Raw genomic sequence first — 19,033 nt, forward strand, 5'->3', positions numbered from 1 at the left:
AGTAGAAAACAAAATACAAGAGCTACCGCAACGCACACGAACACAAAGTGACAAAAACGACACACAAAAAAGCAATGCTCAAGAGTGCACTTGCTGACGGCTGCCTACTTGGGCGCCATCTTGGACTTCTTTGACATTGTTCATTAGGCTCAATTTTGCTTGTGAATGGAAAATGCGCATGATAAACAGTTAAAGAAAACATTCAAACTTCCCTTAAGTTAATATTTTCTCCTTGACAAACATAATCACATCCTTTTGTTTATTATGGGATATCAGTGTGCTAGCAAGTCGACCAATCACTGTTCTTGCCACAACATCCTGTCCAAGGTTAACCATTCATTAGGCAGGCCTGGTGTGGGCATACAAATAAAAATGAAGCACAGTATCCGATTTACCGCTAACAGTTTAGGTGTAAAAAAGGAACAGGGCTTTAGTGTTCTTTTTTAGAACTCGCTTCAAACTTTACAGGCCAAATGGATTCAATGTACAAATATGGGATATATAGAATTGAAAGGGAAATATTGAATGAACAGAGACTTGAAGAGTTAGCGCAGAGAAAAACCGATACTCAACCATCTCTTATTAACCAGTTTAAAGCGTCCATCCGGTAATATAATTTTTGGACTTTCCTTTTTTTGTTGTATTTTTTTAATGTATTTTTAAATTTGTTGTCATGTGTTAATCATATATGTTAAAAAATATATCCAAATTGCAGGTGTACAGTCCCCAAACTTAAACATGGTATTTTGAGCACTTTTCCTGTGTTATATTGGCTGCCCAAATACTCAATCTGGGACAATGGCATGGCAGATCTCATCTCTGGCATTAGTGTTGGAATCATGCACCTGCCACAAGGTTGGATAATAGTTCCTATTGATCATTTTTTTGACTCGTGCTTTGTTCTTTATTTGATTGCTCTAAAATCACTTGTTTGACCCAGGTATGGCGTATGCATTACTAGCCTCAGTTCCCCCTGTGTTTGGCCTCTACACTTCTCTCTATCCAGCATTAATTTACTTCTTTTTTGGAACATCACGCCATATTTCAATAGGTGAGTCAAAAACAGGCTATAATGGTCAGTACGGCTTGAAATAGCACCTTTTTTTCCTCGACAGGTACATTTGCTGTGCTTAGCATCATGGTGGGAAGTGTGACGGAGAGACTTGCTCCAGATGTTGATTTCCTGAAAATAAATGGGACCAATGTCACAACCGAGGTGGACATAGCTGCTCGGGACTCATACAGGGTACAAGTGGCTGCAGCTACCACCGTTCTGGGAGGACTTATTCAGGTTTAAAAAACAGAATGAACAGTTTTCCCAGTTTTTTTGATGGTCAAACTTCTAACTGCACATACTGTCCATGTTGTATTTTTGTGCTCAGGTTGTGTTGGGTATGGTCAAATTTGGTTTTGTGGGAACGTACTTGTCTGAACCTCTGGTACGTGCATACACAACGGCTGCTGCGCTCCATGCTGTCGTGGCACAACTGAAATATGTCTTTGGGGTGTCGCCAGCACGCTTCAATGGGCCGTTGTCACTGGTGTATGTAAGTAGGAGGTACTTGGGTACTCTGCATTTACTTTATAAATACTTACTGCTTTGAGTGATGGTGAAGAAAATGTCAATATCGGCCTCAGCTGCCTTTGAGATGACCCCATTTCACCTCAAATGATAATCCTAATTGCTACCCTATTTTTCAAACTGTTCGTCCAACGTTTATCTATTGCTCTGCTTTCTCTCAAAATTGTATATGTTGGCATTTTTTAAAATGTAAGTAACAGAATCTTATTTGTTCTTTACATCTTTTTTTTAATCAAAATAAAAAAAGACCTGCTTTTTGTTCTCCAGTATAATACTGTATATTCAACCTCAATGATAAAATAAGAAATACATTGATACCTCAGTTTACGCACTTAATTGGTTCCCTGAAAGTGTAAGGCGAAAAGTTTGTCTGCCGAACATTTAGTTCCCATAAGAAACAATTAAAAATGAAAAAAGTCTGTTACCAGGTCCCCATAAAACACAATTTTCTACTAAATAATCCATAAAACTACACAAAATATACCTTACATTATGTATATCAAATGTGCTATTGTATTGTAATTAAAGAAACAAACTGTATTGCATAATAAAGTCGTTTTATTTACCCTTGTGATGGTCGTTGATGTAGTTACCTCTTGATGATATCCGAATGAAGTTTCTGTGCTTTCTTGACGATAATGCCGTCACTCACACTGTCCCCTGCTCGCTGCTTTTCGTTAATCCAAATCAAAAGAGGTTTTTCAACCGATTCTTCACAGAAACACCCTTAGCCACACGTAGCAATGGTCGACTTAGCGTACTGGTACTGCGACGACACACAAACGCACACCTGGTTCGTGTTGTTCAATGATCTTCTTCTGCTTGACCGAAATTTTGTTTTGTGTCCTCTTCGGCTTAACAGTAGCCTGTGGTGGGGTCTTTTTCGGTCCCATAATAGCAAAAGTACTCCACTTGATAACACGCAAAGAAAGGAGGTGACAAAAACTACTCCGCCATCCACCGTGGCGCTGTTCGACCGTGTGGTTTCATGTTCATCCGCTGAAAAGTAGTCCGACAGCCACGTGACGCTGTGTGTTTTGGTTCGTCCGCCGAAAACTCGTTTGTATACCAAGATTAGATTCTCGCGAATGAAATGCTCGTAAAGCGAAAGGTTCGTGAGCTAAAGCGTTCATAAACTGAGGTATCACTGTAATGATCTTGTAATGTGTTGTAACACCGCCCCTCCCACCCTCTTCCCTTTCTAACAATCAGACTCTGAAGGACGTTTTCCTCTTGCTGCCACAATCACATCTCCCCACTCTGGTCGTCAGTCTCGTATCCCTGCCCTTGCTGATTGCGGCAAAGGAGATCAACAACTTCCTGAGCCCGAGGCTGCCGGTTCCCATCCCAGTGGAGCTCATCACAGTCAGTGAACACAAAGGCACACTCCATGGGGATGTTCACATTGGCACATCAGCAGTTTAGTTTGGCGCTGATCGCGCAGCCTTAAATGGGCAATGGAAACATGCAAAGTCGGCTGTGGCAGTGGGGTCATGTACATTTATGCACTTGACAGCAAAAAAAGTGTTTTGAAAAGTAATTATTAACTCTTCTTTCAGAATATGATTGACTGAGTTTAAATGAGTTTTACTTAAAAATTCTGCCTTTTTTTTCTTCCCGGAACAATATTATAAATGTCAAAATCTTATCTGCCTTTGCAGATTATAGCAGCAACTCTGATATCAAAGTATGGTCACTTAAATAGAAATTACACAATTCCCGTCGTTGGAGAAATCCCGAGTGGGTAAGCATCTTTATTTCATTTTTATTTCTTTATTAATTTTTGTCATAGATTAATCATGTTGAAAACTGATGTGGTTATTTGTTATCTTTTTCCACTCCCTAGTTTACATTCTCCAATTGTACCGGACGTAAACATTTTTCGTGAAGTTATTGGAGATGCTTTCGCACTGGCTCTTGTAGCATATGCCATATCAATTTCTCTCGGAAAAACATTTGCACTGAAACACAGATACAGAGTGGATAGCAACCAGGTGAAACATATTCTCAATGGTTGTTTGATTAATATATATATTTTAAAAATGCTTTTCACCATCTCTTTGTGACTTTGGGCTTCACACTAGGAGCTTGTGGCGCTGGGTCTCAGCAATACAGTCGGCGCTTTCTTCCAATCCTACGCCGTATGCGCATCTATGTCTCGCAGTCTCATTCAGGAGAGCACTGGTGGAAAAACACAAGTCAGTTTTAAAGAGTAGAAACACAAACTTGGTTGTACCATCATATCTTTAATTGATTTTTGATCTGCAATCCAACTTGAACTTCACACACAGGATTTAACTAAAAAAAAATGTAAACAGGCTCTCACTAGCATAGCGCTACACTCTTTCCTTATTTATCTACAGACAAGTATTTTGCTCAAGGGCACTCTAGAAGGGTCACCAAAGTAAAGATTGAACTCACAGCCTTTTCCTTGTGCGCTTGCAGATGGCTGGAATAGCATCGGCTATAATTGTCTTAGTGACAATACTGAAACTTGGTCCACTTTTCCAGGAACTACCAAAGGTTTCATACACTCCAAATTGCTTATAATCTTCTTTCAAAAGTCGATAACTCAATTTTTGTCGTGTTTTAGGCAGTTCTGGCGTGTATTGTCTTTGTGAACTTGAAGGGGATGTTCAAACAATACTCAGACGTTGTAATTCTATGGCGGAATGACAAGACTGATTTGGTGAGGAGTCAACAACAGTTGGGGAGTTATGAATACAGTGGTAAATGTTGACTGATGATTGTATTGTGTCACTCAGGCGTTGTGGTTGGTCACGTGGGTGTCCACTTTGCTCTTCAATCTGGATCTGGGCCTTGCAGCTGCCATTATGTTTGCACTCCTTACTGTTATCTTCAGGACCCAGCTGTGAGACTCCCTAAATTGATTATTATGACACAGTTACAACGGATGGATAATTTAATCAGGGCTCCCCTCATGGAATTAAATTCTGCATTCTCATTTTTCTTAACACAAGAAGTTTGGATGTAAAACTTGGATTGACTCTTATTTGATTACACCAATTGAATGTTTTTTTTTTTTTAGACCGACATATTCTCTTCTCGGAAATGTTGATGGTTCAGAACTGTATGTGGATATAAACATTCACAGAGAGGTAGAACACAAAAACAAAATACAGTACAAGTAAAAAATGAGAGCCTCACTGTGCCACCATCAAAATATGTCATATTTCTGTTTTGTAGGCAAGAGAAATCCCAGGTATTACAATATTCCGCTCTTCTGCTACAATATATTTTGCTAATGCCGAATTATACCTCGAGGCGCTGAAACAAAAGGTTTGTGATTTTTTTTTTTTTGTCTGTTACTTTTAACTTGTTCGACCCTAGGGGAATATGATGATGCATTTTCTGATGTTCTTTGTGTTTTCAGAGTGGACTTGATATCACAAAAATGATTATCTACAAAAAGAGAGCGGATGCCAAGGAGAAACGCAAACAAAAGAGAGACGAGAAATGGGCTAAGAAACAAGCCAAGAAAGAGGTAATGTGGCTTTACCTGACCTAATTTACAGTATGTCACCGTTACAGCACATGAAATAATAACACCCATGAAATTAATCGCAAAAATTGAAACTGCATTTTTTTTTCTACCTCCTCCTTAGAAACTTGTTGACCAGACAACAGTGTTCTGTGTGGAGAAAGAGGCCAAAAGCTTAGTGAGGAAAGGCATAGATAACTGGGCCGACGGGGAAAACGGGACAGACTTTGTAAACCCCAATACTACAGATGGTCAGCTGAGATGGGAATACTTAAAGGGAGCAGATCTACACGACACCAATTTTGGATGGACATCTGAGCAGATGGATGGAGAAGCGCCGACTCGGGGTTCCAGCAGTAAAGACAACCAAAGTCATGACCTGGAGCGCGTTTCTATGGGGTCTCTCGGCAAATGGACCTGGGACATTCATTCCATCATTCTTGACCTTTCCACGGCCAACTTCATCGACACAGTGGCTGTGAAGACCATAAAAAATGTAGGTGTGAAGAAAAAAATTGAGTTAGATTAGGTAATGGTAAATGAAGGCCATATAGTTATTCTGATAGATTATTAAGGACATACAATATTTTTTGATCTTTAGCAGCATGACTCAACACTATCAAGCACCTTTACAGAGTGTAAACTTGTGAGCTGAATTGTTTCTTGGCTGTATTATTTTTCTTCGATTTTTATACACTGACGGAATTACTCAGCTGAACTCATGCACTGCCATTCACAATTCTGTTTGGGAATTGAAAATATGACGATGAGCGCCATTCCCGAACCTTTTCGGGATTTGTTTTTTCTTGCTGGGATGCCGATAAAGCGCTGGTCAGACTTCTGGCAATGTTTTTCCCTTCCAAAAGGGGGCAGCATTTCCCTTTTTTTCCATGTTAGCGCACTGTTCCAGCTTCAGCTGTTGTTAAAGCGCTATATCAAACAAAATGGTTGTATTGCATTGTGTTTTGGACAGCCGCTCTCATTTCAAGCCCATATAACTCTGGACCCATATAATTTAGGAATTAACTCTTTTTTTCTGATGAAAGAAGAGAGTCTAAGGTTTCTTACGCTGCATTGAATGTTTATGTAGTCATAAAACTCAATATTCTGTGGGTCCTGGAATTCAAGTGACAATGACAAAACCCTGGCACTGGAGTGGACCCATGTTTGCATGTCTGGCAGTGAATGAGTTATTTTGTATTTTCAGCTATCCAGACTGCCTTGATCACTAATTCTGTTCAAACTCCGGTTGACAGATTTTCCAAGACTTTGGTGAAATTGATATTGATGTCTATTTGGCAGGTTGTCAAGGTAAGTGTAACATGCCATAAATTGCATGTCAATATCAACTCAACAGCCACTGAATCGGCTGTCAACCGCTCTTGTCTTCAGCTTCTGTGGTCCAACAGCTGGAGATATGCCACTTTTTCTCCGAGTCGATTACAAAGAAACATTTATTTGCCTCTGTCCACGATGCCGTGCTCTACTGCTTGCACCATCATGGGCAGAACTCATCATTGGTAAGTGCGGATCGGGTTATAATCCTGTTCTGAGTAGAATGACATTTTATAGCATTTTGCAATTTCCATGTGATCACATATGAGCTCTCGTTCTAGGTTATGAACGGTAACACCAAGCTATAAAAGCCGGTGCCATTCAGGACATCAGGTTTGGAAACAAAGGTGGGAAAGACCTTCTAACAACTCATAAAACATATGATATATTGTTTTGGTGGATTGTTCAGGTAAATTAAATTGGTATAATATTTTCGGATGCCTTCATAGATGATGATTGTTGTTGTACACCAACTCAATTTCCCCCCGAAGAAGTAGTGCTTAAACGCAGCCTCGACGGATGCTCTTTATAATGTGTTGTGCCTTATATTTGGAAAACTTTGATATATTTACATGTATTAGTTGATTCATTGAAGGTGCACCTTATACACCGGAAAATACGGTATATACATTCCAAATGATTTAAGGAACAAAGACAAGGCAACATGCGTAACACAAAGTGCCTGTATTTTATTTCTTTATTTTTTTCTGTTTGGCAGCAAGAAATTAGCAATCCCCGTCAAGTGCAATTTCATAGCAACGGCAAAACATGGAGGCTATAGCTAATACATGCAAAGGGATATCACAGCTCCTTTGGTTTACTATTTAGTGCAACATTCCTAAAACGGGAAGTCTAACTATACACCTTCAATTCATAAAAATAAATAAATCAATAAATAGATAATGAAATTAACAGAATAACAATATCAAGCAAAGTTTGACCAAAGTGCATTACAAGTTGCATAAAAACCACTGTGGCGTCATTCCCTGAATACAGCTTGCGGTCACCAAATGTATTATGGGTCAGATTCTGAGCTACAATTCCTGATGGGTATCAGAATTCATTAACAGATCTTCATCATCCTCATCCTCTGGCTGATGGGACACCAGCTGCTCGAAACGAGCTTGACGCTGGTAATCTGGATCAATATTGATCCATTTATTGGCGACCCACTTTGTGCCATGGGTGACCATGCAGCCTCCGTGCAGAGCATATTCATCCTGCTCTCCAACCCATCCTGCAGGGGGAAAACAAATACGTACTGACAAATATAAATGCCAGCACAACTACACTACTGCAAATTATGATATTAACTCATTCACTGCCAGACAATGTGCAAAAATGTGTCCACTCCAGTGCCAGGGTTTTTGTCATTGTCACTGGAATTGCAGCACCCACAGAATATTGAGTTTTAGGACTACATAAACATTCAATGCAGCGTAAGAAACCTTCGACTCGCTTCTTTCATCAAAAAAATAGAGTTAATTCCTAAATTATATGGGTCTCAGTTATATGAGCTTGAAATAAGGGCGGATGTCCAAAATACAATGCAATACATAAATATTGGTTTATATAGCGCTTTTCACTGAAATTCCAGGACCCACAGAATATTGAGTATTAGGACTATATGCACATTCAATACAGCGTTAGAAACCTTAGACTCTCTTCTTTCATCAGAAAAAAAGAGTTAATTCCTAAATTATATGGGTCTGGAGTTATCTGAGCTTGAAATGGGGGCGGCTGCACAAAATACAATACATGCATATTGATTTGTATATAGAAATGCATTCTTCTTCTTATTATTATTATTATTATTATCGCGCTTTATAAACAGGTTGTTACTGAAGCTGTAACAAAGTGCTAAAATGGAGAAAAGGAAATGCTGCCTCCTCGTGGAAGGAAAAAAAAACATTGCCAGAGGTCTGACCAGCGCTTTATCGACACAAATTCGGGAATGGCAGCGAATGCGTTAATAATGACCATGTTGTCAATGAATATTTCTCTATATCAAAACAGAGCCTTCTTATGTTTACAAAGGGAAAATGACTGATTTGTATTTAATGGTTGAACTTGGATTGCGCTACAAAGGCAGTAAGGTGCATTTTACCTCTTCCGTCAGAAAGGTAGTTGTACCAGAAAACAGCTTTCCCTTTGGTCGGTTTCACCCTTAGGTTACTCTTGTTGCAATTCCTCCTGGTGTCCATGAGATCGACGTCATTCTGAATGAGAGACTTGAAAAAAGTAAAAGAAAAACAAAACATGCTTCACTTTGAGAGGTCATCAGGGATAGACAACTGAAAGCCTCTCACATGCACGACAGAAATGCTCTCATCACTTCCCCAACTTCCGTTGCATACATTCTCTGACAAACAAGTAAGCTAACACCGACATGAACGACACATAATTTCCTTTAACTGGGATTGTTGCGTTCACATTTGCGGACCATCAGACATTACGCACCACTTCATCAAAGGTTCTGTTGTCTGCCACAGGGAATGCGGTCTCCCCACCTCCGTCAACAGAGTTCAGGTAGAAGAGAACAGTGAGGTACCTAGGTGTGCAAGACAGGTTTTAAAATAACAAACGGAGCACATGCGTGGAATTGTTGCAATGGAAATAACTCATTCACTGCCATTAGCGAATTTATTCGCAAATTTAAAATGTGACGTGGAGTGCCATTCCCGAATTTGTTCAGGTTTCTGTTTTCTTTTGCAGGGGGTGCCAATATAGCGCTGGTCAGACATCTGGCAATGTTTTTCCCTTCCACAAGGGGGCAGCATTTGGCTTTTGTCCATGTTAGCGCTTTGTTCCAGCTTTAACTGTTGCTAAAGCGCTATATAAATCAATATGTATCGGTGTTTTGTACAGCATCCCCCATTTCAAGCTCAGATAATTCCAGACCCATATAACTTGGGAATTTACTCTTTTTTTCCTGATGAAAGAAGAGAATCTAAGGTTTCTTACGCTGCAGTGAATGTTTATGTAGTCCTAAAACTCAATATTCTGTGGGTCCTGGAATTTGAGTGACAATAACAAAAACCCTGGCACTGAAGTGAACACATTTTTGCACATGTCTGGCAGTGGATGAGTAAAAAAGAATCACATGGGGCACACACGGATATCACACAAACGTCCAGTGGCCTCACCTGCAGGATGTCTCGAAAGGGGTGGAGGCGTTGGCCGCGAGACGCGTGTGTGTACAGGCGGTTTCTGGATAGAAGGGCCCGCTGTCGTGATGGGCATGGTAGTGGCCACCCTGCTCATAACGGACCACCTGCAGCGGCTCACTTAGGTCCACCAAAGTTGGCGGCAGACGCGTAAGACGAGTGACCCTTGGGCATCAAAACTGAAATTATTACATGGCTCAACTACGTGTGAATGTGTACGTTGCGTTGCTAACTTTTGGAGACAAATCGCCATTGTAGTCTAAACACCTCAAGGCTCTACTGCATTTCTGCCTCACCTGGTCTTAATATCTTGAAGGACTTGATGGGCTCCTTTTCCTTGGTATAGCCAAGTGTGCCGACTGTTTCTCACCAGCTGGCTCTTTTTAACCCCCCGTTTCAGCAGAAAGCGCTGGAAGGCATCGACACTCAGGAGCCTGAACTCTTCTAAACTCAGGAGACCTTCGGCATATAAAATTCACATCTCAGATTGGGTACACATGTACAACGTAATGAAATCTGATATCAAAGCCAAAGAGGACATTTTGTATAACCTGCTTTTCTATTTCAATGATTGATTTCAAATTATAAGATTCCAACATAGTCATGTCAATTTCAGTTGAACTTGAAAAACTATCTAAGTGAAATGTGAAATGGATAAACACTGATTTTTAAGAACGATAAGTCACCCACACGCAGCCTGACAATTGTCGTATTTTCTGGTGTATAAGGCGCACCTAAAACCCTGTACCTTATTAATAAAAAAAAACAATGTTTCCAGAAATGTCGCCTGAAAGCCAAATATACATAATCTTTTCGTGAATCGTGTCTTTCAAGGGGGAAATGACCGTGTTTTCCACACTATAAGGCACACCTAAAACCCTTCACTTATTTCAGAAGCGGACAATGCACCTTGTAATCAAGTCAAAGTCAAAGTCAGCTTTATTGTCAAGTATGCTAATATGCATGACATACAGCACAGATGAAATTACTATCCTCTCGGACCCAGCGTGCAAGGCAATGTGGCTAATCCACTGTGATTTATATTCTGAAAAATACGGTACTCATCATGATTCGTATGACACTAAATTACCGTATTTTCCGGTGTATAAGGCATACCGGAGTATAAGGCGCACCCCAAATGAATGGTGTATTTTCAAACTTGTTCCATATATAAGGCATATTGGGCTATGAGGTTTTTAAGCAATGCAAAGAGTTTTCCAACTATAATACAGTATATAAATACAGGGGACATCCGACTTACGACTGGCTCGACTTACGACCACCTGTACTTACGACCACGACCTCCCGACCCTATTATTATAATTTTAATTCTACGCCTGGCACCGCAACGCGCTAGCAGGCCGGCAACGCGTACGACAATTTTGGCCAGCCAGCCAGCATCTCACTCTCGCACAATCGACTGTGTGATGGCACCAGAGGGGGGGAGTTTGCGAGTCATTTAGCCTCCGAGTCTCTATTCAACATTTTGAATGATTTCGACTTACAACCATTTTGACTTACAGCCGTTTGGTCGGAACGGAACTCGGTCGTATGAGTCAGATGTTGCCTGTATATCAAGGTTTTCCGAATATAAGGCACACCACATTATAAAGCGCTACAATAGAGGCTGGGATTACTCACTACAGGGGGAAATGTAGTCGGTGGCTGCTGACAGTAGTTGCGAGACCTGTTGTGGCTCAATATGACTTCACATATAAGGTGCACTTGCGTATAAGGCGCAGGGTCATCTTTTCAAGAAAATTATGGCTTTTGGGTACGCCTTATATACCGGGAAATTTACCACATGACTTCTTACCATTCCCATCTTTGTCTGCATTGAGCCCGACGTAGATCTCTTGTAAATTCTCTGGCGTCAGCCAAATACCATCCCTCACTCGGGAGTGAGTCAGTATCTGAAAAAGACAAAAGAAAGGATGAGTTGATCAAGTCTGTACAAAGACAATGCGTAGGCTATGTCGCATTCACGATCCATAGAGTGACATACACCTCATGAAGCTGCAGCTGTCCGTCCCGGTTGATATCGAGAAGATTGAAGATCTCCTCTGGGCTAAGATTGAGCTCCTTGGCCAGCTCCTCCTGGCCGTCTTGCACCATCAACTGGCTTTCCATTAGACCCTTTAGCTGTGCCAGCTGCATCACAATACGACACTCATCCTCTGACAAGAACGCGGGGATTTCTGTACAATGACACAAAATTGCAACTACCAAAAAATTACCCCATCCAATGATTAATTGGATCGGTAATTTTGTACATTTTTTGGACAGGCAGTGGGGTAACTCATTCACTGCCATTCATGAATTTATTTGGGAATTGAAAATCTAACGTAAAACCTCATTCCCGAATCCGGGTTTTGTTTTTTTATACTTAGGTGCTGATAAAGCGCTGGCTATGGCCCGTGGCAATGGTCCCTGGCGATGTATTTTGTTTTCCACAAGGGGCAGTATTTTACTTGTTTCCATATTCGGTCTTTGTTCCAGCTTCAGCTGTTGTCAATGCGCTATATAAGTCAATATATATGTATTGTTGTATTTTGGACAGCCACACTCATTTCAAGCTCATTAACTCCAGACCTCTATAATTTAAGAATTAACTCTTTTTTTCTGATAATGAGGAAAGTGTAAGGTTCTTACGCTGTTTTGAATGTTTATGTAGTCCTAAAATTAAATATTCTGTGTGTCCTGGAATTCAAGTGACAATGACAAAAACCCTGGCACTGCCGTGGACACATTTTTTGCACGTCTGGCAGTGAATGAGTTCATTTTGCAAAACGGAAAATGCACAATTCGAATTTCAAGATGTATAACGAAAAAGCACCCACAAATAAAATAAAAAAACTGACATAAATATGTTCCATGTGCATCCAAACATAGCTTTCCGATTAATATTGCATTTGCGGAAAATATGAATTAAGCAGCAAAATCCAATTTTAATACATCAATTTTAATACATCAGATGGGGCTGCATAAACATATTGAATATATGTTTCATTTGATTTCCCCTCATTTGAGTTCCCCTTTAAAACATTAAAACAGATTATTTTCCAAAAAATGCAAATGGATGTTCGAAATGTACCACTTTTAAGACATTCCACTGTGAAATGTCCACTACTCAGAATGATCTAACTAAAGATGCACTGGACTGTTTTTGCTCCAGGACACCTGACCCACTTGACAATTTGCTCATGCTTTGCTGCTTCTCTTCTTCCAACAGATGCACTTATCTGTATTTCTTCTTCCGCCCATAAAGACGAAATCCTATCCGATATATAAAAGAAGATTAATTCTGAGAGGAACAGTTCGCCTCCATTGTTTGTTTGTTTTATTATGAATTTACTATATCTAGTTTAGGTTTATAAAATTTTGGAATCAAATAACGAACACATCAGAACAGCTCCCAGAATAGTGCAGTTCAGTTCTTCACCTCTGAAAACTACAACTGCAATTATAAATACAATGTTGAATGAATTAAAGCACTGGTGTCAAAGTCAAGGCCCAGGGGCCAAATCTGGATCTCCACATCATTTTGTTCGGCCCGAGGAATCAAATCAAACTGGTGAAATTCTATGATGCTTGCTAAAGTCCAAACTAAAATTTGTATTGTCCCATGTGAATCACAATAAAGTCATTATTTTTTAATTCAAATTTGAAAACTAGCTATTCATTAATTTGTCGCGAGATATAATAATATATATAATATGTGGAGGGGATTGAACATTCTAATGGCTTCTACAAATTCATAACAGCCCCCCCCCCCCCCCCCCCCCCCCCCCGAGAGCAAACCGTAAATATAATGCACTGCAAGAATCAAGACAAGAGTGCGGAAAACCCTACTGGACCCTCCGCACCCTGCCCACCACCTTTTCCAGCGACTCCCCTCAGGCAGGCACTATACCAATCCATGCGCACCAAATCCAGCTGAACTTTAAACAGCTTCTCCCCCCGTCACCATTCACTTTCTAAAAAGTAACCAAATATTACCCAAAAATATAACCCACTTGACTCTTGCTTTTGGTTTGTCTCTGAAAACTGAATTAGTTGGCACATCTCTTGCAATATGAAATCGTGCTTACCAAAGAGCAGCGGTTTCAGACTTAAAGTTCTCATTTCGTGGACTTGACCAGGCACCAATGACACCTTCTGAACATGTCCCACCTGCCAGTTAAACAGAGAGAATTATTGTTATGCCGCCAGAATAATGTAGGTGATGATGGTAAATACTCGTGTCGCATCACGGCAGGGCAGCCCCGGAATACTCACACGGATGCCCTCGATGCGTGGGAGAAAAATGTGACGCGGCATCGGTGCCTTCGATGGCTGACGCGCCGACTGTGGACTCTGCTCGTCGCTCCTCGGAGCATGGCGAGGAGAATCTGGCCTGGAGTCCTCTTGTCCGCTACTGTAGTGCACGTACAAGAGGAGGACGATCACATTGATAATGTAGACGTGGAAGAACACCATGACCACCACGAAGTAGGACCGGGAGCACACATTTGTCTTCGGGCCGGGGAGGCGCTCGTCGGGCGGACGGCCGAGCCGCGAGGGCGCGCTGCGGGACGCCGTGTTGGTGATGGGGTCCTCCGCCTCCGTGTTGTTGGTCATCGCGGGATTCAAGTGGTGGTTAAGGAGCCGTCAGTTTCGAGGTCCATCTGACAGATCAAATAGGCATTTTTTACATCAAAATCCTTCTCTAATCTGAAAGCGGGTGCTCATTGCTGTCACTATAGTTTCTTCCGCAGTGGGTTTGTTTACACTGAGCCAATTCCCTTTGGCCGCGAGTGTAACGCGCTTCAAGCACTCGATCCGCGCCCCTTTGCTCTCTCTCTCTCTCTCTCTCTCTCTCTCTCTCTCTCTCTCTCTCTCTCTCTCTCTCTCTCTCTCTCTCTCTCTCTCTCTCTCTCTCTCTCTCTCTCTCTCTCTCTCTCTCTCTCTCTCTCTCTCTCTCTCTCTCCAAAATAAAAACAAAACAAAAAATTGTTCATCGCACCAAATTCGACATCAATTGAGGCAATTTATACTTTAAGACTTCTGTGGTCGAAAAATATTTTACATTGCATCGATGAGCGCAACAGCCTGCCTGTGAAGCAACACTGACCTCTTGTGAACTTAAAAATGATAACACCGTTATAATTTTTTTTGTTAGTGTTTTTTTAAACCCATGTCCAAAGTGCAGGATGCAACCCATTGTGACACAGACAGCGAAGGTTGTGTATCACTCAAGGTTTTAAAGCAGCATTTAATGTTTCAAAGGCACGGCAAAGGGAGTCCAAATGTAAACGAAATGCATTATTATTATTATTATTAATCATAATAAAAATTGCAGGTATGAGAAAATGATTCCTAAATTTGTTTTCATTTATAATTTCTTTAATTTTTTGTTGTAGGGGGTCATAAATTACTGGAGTTTCTGAGCTTCCAGTCCACACAGAGTTAACAGTGTACTACATCCTCAAATGTTGTTTCATGTATGTAATTTAAGTGATTCATATTTATTTCTTTTTTTAACCTTGCAGGCAATCCCACAAAATGTTTTTTCATTATTATTTCTAATATGTATACATTTTTTATTCTGTTCATGGGAAATGAACTATGAGGCAAACGGGTCAATTAGGCTTGAAAAATAGGTAAATGTTCATTTCCAAGAAAAAAAGAAATACAATAGGTCTTGATTGATTGAAAATATGGAGTTTGGAATTATAAAGGACGCATAAAATTTCTCCTGGGGTCTTAATGTTGCTAAAGGCCACTCTGTGCTAAATTGAATACTTGTAAATGTAATCTTCTAAACTTAATCTTCTTTGCACATTGCAGATGTGGCAGTTTGCAATGCACTCATTTGCTGAGAATTTGGAGCTGCTTTGCCCAGGCCTGTCACTGTAAGCAAGCGCGTGTAGTGGAGGAGGGTCATCATCAATCTACAGAGGACAGATATTGCCTCCAGCACATCGTGTTAGTTGTGTCACTGCGGTTGTTATACATTTCAAATCCACCCCAGGGCGCTCGCACACCATGAACAGAGACAATGACAAGCTGGATCGAAATCGTGAGTTCTGATTTAACTGTGATGAATGGGAGCTATAACACACTTTTGAAATCGCTTAGAATTTTTTTTTAATATATCAACATACTCAAGAGCATATTTTTATTTTTTTCAATGACAGATATTCTCAATTTAATATTTTTTGCAGTGTTTTCTGACGTGTGCAGCTTATGCAACTTCATATAATGGTTTGGTATTTTGGTATTCTCCTATATATGAAAAATCAATATACAGTAAAGTCTTGTTATATCGATATCGGCTATATCGGTTATATCGATACCATTTCTATGCACGCACGGAGAAAATTACATGCAAACAGGGTCGGACATATCGATAGTCCCGGTTATATCGATATTTTTTCGGACTCCCTTGAATATCGATATAACAAGACTTTACTGTAAATACAAATAAACAAATATAGTTATAGCTCTATATTTTTGGAGGAGGATGATTTCATATTAAAAATAATTATGTCCTATTAAAAAAATTAACTGGAATGTCATCATTAAGCACTTTCCATGGGTAATGGTGTCGATGGAATGAACTTTTGCAGATATTTCACTCAGTTTAAGCGGTGAAAAAAGATTGTATTTCTTGAGGCCAAATTAATTAAATATCGACATATCTGTGAAATCCTCCTCAATTGTGACTCGGTTGAATTTTTGGACATTATGTTTTGACTATGTCAAGTGGATTTTTATGACATGGTCTGTGTTTTTTAACCTTGTTACATGGCCATTTATGATTTGTTAAAGAAAAATGTCCATCCTAATGATGACATGCCACCAAAAACATTGACCCACGGAGTTTGGTGGACATTGCGTTGTGACGTTTTTATCGCTTAACTTTGACCACAGGTGCTAATGCTGACGAACAAACTGAGGTCAAGGAGCAGAAACAATGACTCAAAATTTGCTAGATCATCCACCATGATACACAAAATGTCTGAATCTTGCAACTTCTAATCACCATATTGGCATTTAGCACGTGGTTACCATCGGCATGCGTAGCTGTGCCTGTTCGGGCAGGGGCTAGCTACATTGTGTGAATGGAGAGTGGGATCCCACAGCTTGGAAGATTAGCGCACGAGTGCATTCAAGTCCATGAGCGAGGGCCCTTTTCCAGGAAGAAAAACCCTCCACTGGGCCCCCAAATTGAATCCTGCTGCTTTCCTTTTGGCCCGAAAGGAGGCAGGCATAACTGACAGTCCTTTACAATGGGCCAACATTGGTGGTGTTTTGGAGAGGAGCGATTCTTATTCTTGTCTGTTCATATGAATCATATGTTTTCATATATTAGTGCATGGGTGATGTGTTTGTGCGTGACAAGGATAGATTTTATGAAGGCCTCTCATATCTAGCATGCAAGTACGTATATATCGATGAGAAGGTTTCTTCAGCCGTCATCTGTCCTTTTTTTTTTTTTAAATAAAAAAGTACAGATGATGATTTTTTTTTTTTTTTTAAAGTACAGATGACGGCTGAAGAAACCTTCTCATCGATGGACCACTCTTGTACGACTGAGAGCTTATACAGAAGTACGTATATACATTTATTTTTTAATGCATTTGAGACTTAAATTTCGGCCACTCTCTATATACGGAATAGTGTGAGATTTATGACGTTTTTAGTTCAAAGAAGGGTCATTTAAGGCGAGAACAAGTGAGTGGATGGTTGTGACTGGCTTCATTGTTACATGCTTTCATCGCTAGAGGTCATGTGTGACCCTGTGATGCAAAACAAAAAATAGATGATTGCTTTTTTGATACACCACAAAGCGACAAAGTAATTTAATACAAAAGATAATGATAATCAATTTTCATTGGTTCCTTCACAGGCGGACACGTTATCAGGGAATTGATGAATTTCCCAGGTTGGGCGAAAGATGATGATGTGTCTCCCAGCCCAGACTGATCAATATTTTATCTGTGTGTGAGTATTAATTGAAAGATTGGATGAGAAGTATATAATAAAGACGGAGAGCATCTTAGGTCACAAGAATATCTTAGAACGTGTAAGTGAGCATGATGATAAATTGGCAGTGTGAAGAAATTCATGCATTTTCTGTGCCGTTTGTTCTCATTTTTTTACAGGTGACTTTGTATAAGAGGTGGGTGCACCCTGAACTAATCCTCAGTCGATCAGATGAGAAATTGCTTCTGGTTAATATCACTCTTTCGAATGGATGGCAAGAAAGGTGGAGAAGCCATGCTAATTGCTAAGCTAATCGAAGTTTGCCAGTAAGTGTGAAACACCAGAAATTACCGTATACTTTACACAAAAGTCTGTCCTTAATGGCATTAAAGCGGAGTTTTTACAACTCTCACCAGCTAAATTTCAGCCAATTTATAAGTGTCTTCTTCACTCTTAAACACTACACAGATAACAGGCCTGAAACCAGCAACTTAACTGCCAGGAGTGGCCTATAGGCTGAAAAGTATTATACTAGTGTCAAATATTTATTATGTCAGTAATGCTGTTTGTCTGTTCTCACCATAGAATCGTGATTTTTTTTCTGATTCATTTTTTGTATAACTATTAAAATTTTTATACTATTATTAGTTTAAGATTTCGTTCCAGGTATAAAAAAAAACGCAAGGATTGCATCTGCAAATGTATCTGTGCCAATTTTTCCACTTCCTAAATGAAATACGGCATTCTCACTGGGATAATGTTACACAGCCCACAGCATAAATAAAGAACTTGACTTTAGCTGAAAAGCACACACGGTATTTGCCAGCCACTTTGGGTGGCCATACTTTTTATGCAGGCTGCTTCCTCCTAGCTTCTAATGACAAATGACCCTTGCGTGAAGTGATTCTTAGAGACTGGGTCAGGCTTTTAGAGTAAGGGGAGTTCCTTGTGCAGCGAGCATATCATGCCTGGAAACCCAGCGAACCGACTTGTGTATGAACAAACACCTACTAGCTTTTGAAAGCTTTGAATCCCCCGGTGAGCTAACTGTTGTTCCCTGAGCAGCGTGTGTGATGGGACTTTATGACTGGCTGATTTATCATTCACCATCAGCTGCTGATGAAGATAATTGTGTTTTTTATTTTTGGCCTTTTCTTTTGAACAAAGGACTCTATTTGGTATGCTAGAGTGCACGGTGACTGCTGCAGGAGACAAAAGAGCAGTGACTTGGTATGCTGCGCGCAAAGCCTAAAGAGAGGGTTCGAACAAGACTGTTGACATCAATTGATCGAATCAAACATGGGGTCACCGTCTCTAACTAGGCCAGGTACAAAAGAAAGAAGTCGGAACTTGTTTGGCGTCACTGGGTTTTTCATGAATGGAAAGCTCATGTCGAGTTTTCAGGTCGAAAACTTCTTCACGTCTTAGATTATGGTCTAATATCGCTATTTGTTTTGACAGTCACTATTAAGATTT

The 19,033-nt window shown here is 40.2% G+C and overlaps 2 protein-coding genes and 1 long non-coding RNA gene across 4 annotated transcripts; 2 read left to right on the plus strand and 1 right to left on the minus strand.

Annotated features, from left to right (window-relative positions):
• The first annotated feature begins 425 nt into the window (after positions 1-425).
• On the plus strand, positions 426-13,262 carry slc26a6l1 (solute carrier family 26 member 6, like 1). The gene is made up of 20 exons (XM_089009800.1): positions 426-607; positions 716-855; positions 941-1,051; positions 1,116-1,291; positions 1,383-1,547; positions 2,795-2,947; positions 3,244-3,326; positions 3,429-3,576; positions 3,667-3,780; positions 4,028-4,105; positions 4,176-4,271; positions 4,348-4,454; positions 4,632-4,701; positions 4,790-4,882; positions 4,977-5,087; positions 5,209-5,580; positions 6,341-6,395; positions 6,477-6,604; positions 6,701-6,766; positions 12,819-13,262. Exons 1-19 carry the CDS (start codon positions 474-476, stop codon positions 6,725-6,727), a joined length of 2,361 nt encoding a protein of 786 aa, XP_088865926.1. The 5' UTR covers positions 426-473; the 3' UTR covers positions 6,728-6,766; positions 12,819-13,262.
• p4htmb (prolyl 4-hydroxylase, transmembrane b) lies at positions 7,086-14,414 on the minus strand. 2 transcript variants are annotated; one of them, XM_089009804.1, is made up of 9 exons: positions 13,865-14,414; positions 13,678-13,759; positions 11,594-11,784; positions 11,403-11,499; positions 9,883-10,045; positions 9,566-9,751; positions 8,880-8,970; positions 8,527-8,638; positions 7,086-7,656 (listed from the first exon to the last, which is right to left on the minus strand). In XM_089009804.1, exons 1-9 carry the CDS (start codon positions 14,204-14,206, stop codon positions 7,454-7,456), a joined length of 1,467 nt encoding a protein of 488 aa, XP_088865930.1. In that variant the 5' UTR covers positions 14,207-14,414; the 3' UTR covers positions 7,086-7,453. The 2 variants fall into 2 exon arrangements, with proteins under 2 accessions (XP_088865930.1, XP_088865929.1); XM_089009803.1 differs by having other exon boundaries at positions 8,527-8,650.
• A 1,012-nt stretch (positions 14,415-15,426) lies between these two features.
• Positions 15,427-17,858, plus strand: LOC148890398 (uncharacterized). Its single transcript, XR_016116585.1, has 3 exons — positions 15,427-15,647; positions 17,481-17,575; positions 17,737-17,858. It is a non-coding gene; the product is annotated as an uncharacterized LOC148890398 (long non-coding RNA).
• The last annotated feature ends 1,175 nt before the right edge of the window (positions 17,859-19,033 follow it).

Source organism: Hippocampus bargibanti, linkage group LG12 (genome assembly GCF_051943395.1).
Source record: "Hippocampus bargibanti isolate YZ-2025 linkage group LG12, ASM5194339v1, whole genome shotgun sequence".
Classification (NCBI taxonomy): Eukaryota; Metazoa; Chordata; class Actinopteri; order Syngnathiformes; family Syngnathidae; genus Hippocampus; species Hippocampus bargibanti.